We start from the raw sequence: 3532 nt of genomic DNA on the forward strand, positions 1-3532 counted from the left end.
ATCATCATCATCAACGATAATTATCATCTCAAAACTAAGAAGTTTCGACACAGCATCGTGATTTGCATGTTCCACTTGGCTTCGCATAATGCCGAACTACACAACGCTCTTCTTAATACACTCTTTCTTTATGTAATATAAGGTCAAATGATGGCCGGTCTATAAATAATTAAGCACCGGTGAAATTTCTTTCTGCGACTTTTACAACCGGTCTTATCTAATTGGTGAGAGCTAAACGTTTTAATTATTCAACGCGTAAACGTTCCATTAATATAATGTGTTTGCTCGTAACAATTTTTTTATTCGAATATTAAGTAGTATTTCAAAATTGGATAAAAATATAACTATAACAAAATATATGAAAATAAATTGTTCAGAAAACTCATAACTAAGTATATATTTAAGTTTTCCAAGTAAGTTAGATTTGCGGTTAGGAGTATGAATACCATTTTAACTATAGTGTAGTAAATATAGCAGCTTAAGACACATTTCAGAATTGGATTAATAATGTAATTTTTACGAGCAAAAGTAGAGATTTGCATGTCTTGTTAATTAATTTCTTAATTGAGAATTGAAGTAAAATAATTTAACTAGGGCGGAAATACCTCGGTCGTTAGCCCTTTGGCCAGCCTATTAATATATATTTTTTTTTTACAAATAAATAAATTCTAATATAAAAAAAATTGGCTGGCCAAAGGGCTAACGATCGAGGTCTTTCTGCCCAATTATTAATAATTTAACTAATTTAATTCAATAAAGTCAAGAAATTTTGTGAATAAAATAATTTGCGTATCAATTTAGATGACTTAAGATATTCAATTATTTAAATTTACATTAAGAAGGAGGAATAAGAATGTTTGCGAGTTTCATCATGCGGACCTCTACTAATTGCGGTAGGTAGATATGAAACAAAGGACGTCGAGGATGTGGGCGTCTGGGGACCAGTTCTAAGCCAAATTTGGAAGTAGACCGGTTAGGAAAAGGAGGGACACGGGGATAATGGTTCAGTTATGCGGATTCGTGGGGGAGAAGAGGAAGGACGAAGAGAAGATTGAGGAGGAAGCAACAAGAAGCATCAGCAGCAGTAACAACAACAACAGCAGCAGCAGCAATAAGAAGTTGGCCCGCAACGTTTCGCAAAGTGAAACTCTCGAGGGGCCGTTACGCAACTGACCCCTACTGCGAGTTACGTGACACCTTCTGGATTGCGGCGCCGGTTCGAAACTCGGTCGCGGAATCTAACATTTACCACTTTGACCTTTCTTCAAAGGATGGAATCAAGAAGAGTGAAGAGCTAAGAAGAAGAAAAATAAAAGGAGAAGAGAAAAAAAGAAAGAGCCGCGGAGAAGAGAAGAGAAGTCAAAGAAGAATGAGAAGTACACCTAGCAGAGGAGCATGTAATAAGCAGATCGTGCATGATCACACAAACACACGCACGCACATGCACACACACTTTCATACATGCATACAAAGAAACATACCACGCAGTTTCACTTTCTCACCGAAAAACGAGCACGACCCGAAACCGAAGCCCTTATCAAATTTCTCGGAAGAGAAATTTCCTCTACTCTTCTAATTTGTGTAAGGATCTGAGTGACATTTGACCTGAGGCCTGCTCCTCCTTCTCCTCCTTCCTTCGTCGCGGCCTGCAGTGTGTCGTAAACGCGAAGGTCGCGACGCGGTTTATCGAAATTCCGTACAGAAATTGAAAGTCTCTCCTCTGCGTTTTTGCTCTTTGGATCGCCTGGGCGAGCCTTAATTAAATCTCGACGTGCTAATTGCCGCCAATCATCTTTCGCCAAGAACAACCGCCCCGAACTACTCAAGGTTCATCGAATTCCGAACCAGAGTTAAAATTGTACAACAACAAGTAAAGAAAGCAACTGTGAAAAGTCAAGATTCACTTTTTTCTATATACTATATAGTTTGTTCTGATCTGCTCAAGATTTAACGACTTCCAAACGAGAGTGAAACGTATATAATAACAGAATAATGAAAATAAGAAAATAAGCGCGTTTGAAGAAACAGAAAATATTTTGTATTGCTCGAATCTCGAAGGAAAACAAATATAAACGCTACTAGGATATGAAAAATTTATAATATTCTGAATATAATAAATATTTTTAATGCAGATTGTTTATTCAAAACAAATTTGATGCGTTGTTTGTAGCGAATAGTTATAACATAAATATTTTATTTAAACATATTTATTGTCGATAACCCTGACCGAGGTCTTTCCGCCCTATAACAGAAGCGATTTATGGAAACATGTTTATTGATGTAAAGCAAATGCCATAAGTTCAGCTGTACGAGGAAATGAAGTATTGAAAGATTCGCACAATACTTTTGTTTGCCGTTCAAATTTTTTAAGATATGACAACTAAAAATAAAAATTTCGTCTTGACATTTCGCGCGTCGTTACGTCAGCACGCATTATAGATTCAAGGTGATTTTCGAATAGGCAAAAGGAGTGGATGTCGGCTTCTTCTCTAATATTATTTCTTTTTTTCTCTTCCTCCGTGCTCTCTCTTTGAATTAAACGCATCTCTTTCTCTCGTCGATGCTAAAAACGTCGTGATTTTAGGCGCATCCGCGTCCATCGCTCAAATTCCTCTGATGTAATTATATAACATTTGATTTGACAGATTCTCAAATGTAACGATGGTATCGACAACATGCAGAGGCAATAAAATAGATATGTTTCTTACCCCGCTGGTGACTGGTATGATCGACAATCCTTCGCCGTTGACAATGCCGTTGTGGCATTCGGACTTCTTGACACAGAAGTAACCGTTCCCTTGGCACGGAACGCCGTTCTGTGACTTGGAATCTGCGAATTGGGTTTGTTTTTTAGAAAAGGTTATGCGCGATGGCTGAACGCCCAAGAAGCCCATACTGCCGTCGATGACTTCCCCGTTTCCTGGCCACGCAAACCCAAGGAAAAGCAGCATTACAAACGACGTTTCTATGGGCCGAAGGGGCGTTTTGATCGCAACTTACCGGCATGAATGCTGCCGCTGCTCGATAAACCGCCGTTGAAGAAGGGGTTGTTCGATAGATCCAAATTTCCGGGATGGCCGGAAGAGACTACCGTGGATTTATAATCGGATGCGGCTTGGCTTAATGGGCTGTCGTTGTTCGCCCACCAGAATTTCTGGGCCAGATTGTTGATGTCGCGGGCATTCTCGTTTACATTACCATTTGCATCCCCAAAAGTGGACGCCCCGCAACTCAGTAATATCCCCACTATGACTAGTGGTGACATTGTGAAGCCCAATCCTCACCTACAAACAAACAATACATATCATCAATTCAACCGTTTTTCTATATCAAAATCCAAATAAAAAACTACAAAACCAAAACCACACAACACTGATAATTAAGGTTAATCAGTTCACGTGTTAACTAAAACTAAATTAATGGTGTTACATAATAAAGGAACAGAAATATAGATATAGATTTTGTATACTTAACATAAGTTTACGTAGTATTTTTATGGATAAAATTGGAAATAATTATCAAGTTAATTTAG

The 3532-nt window shown here is 38.2% G+C and overlaps 1 protein-coding gene across 1 annotated transcript in view; it reads right to left on the reverse strand.

The window, feature by feature from the left end:
• The window catches only part of LOC108564763, a gene marked incomplete at its 3' end in the record, with an annotated part of 5203 nt that extends 1938 nt beyond the window's left edge, over positions 1-3265 (reverse strand). The window contains exons 1-2 of the mRNA XM_017923877.1: positions 3001-3265; positions 2709-2920 (exon numbers count right to left, since the gene is read on the reverse strand). Coding sequence (XP_017779366.1) covers positions 2709-2920; positions 3001-3265 — 477 coding nt within the window. The remainder of the gene's footprint in view (positions 1-2708; positions 2921-3000) is intronic.
• Positions 3266-3532: the final 267 nt, after the last annotated feature.

The sequence above is a fragment of the Nicrophorus vespilloides genome, unplaced genomic scaffold (genome assembly GCF_001412225.1).
Source record: "Nicrophorus vespilloides isolate i.1.1-1 unplaced genomic scaffold, Nicve_v1.0, whole genome shotgun sequence".
In the NCBI taxonomy this organism is placed as follows: Eukaryota; Metazoa; Arthropoda; class Insecta; order Coleoptera; family Silphidae; genus Nicrophorus; species Nicrophorus vespilloides.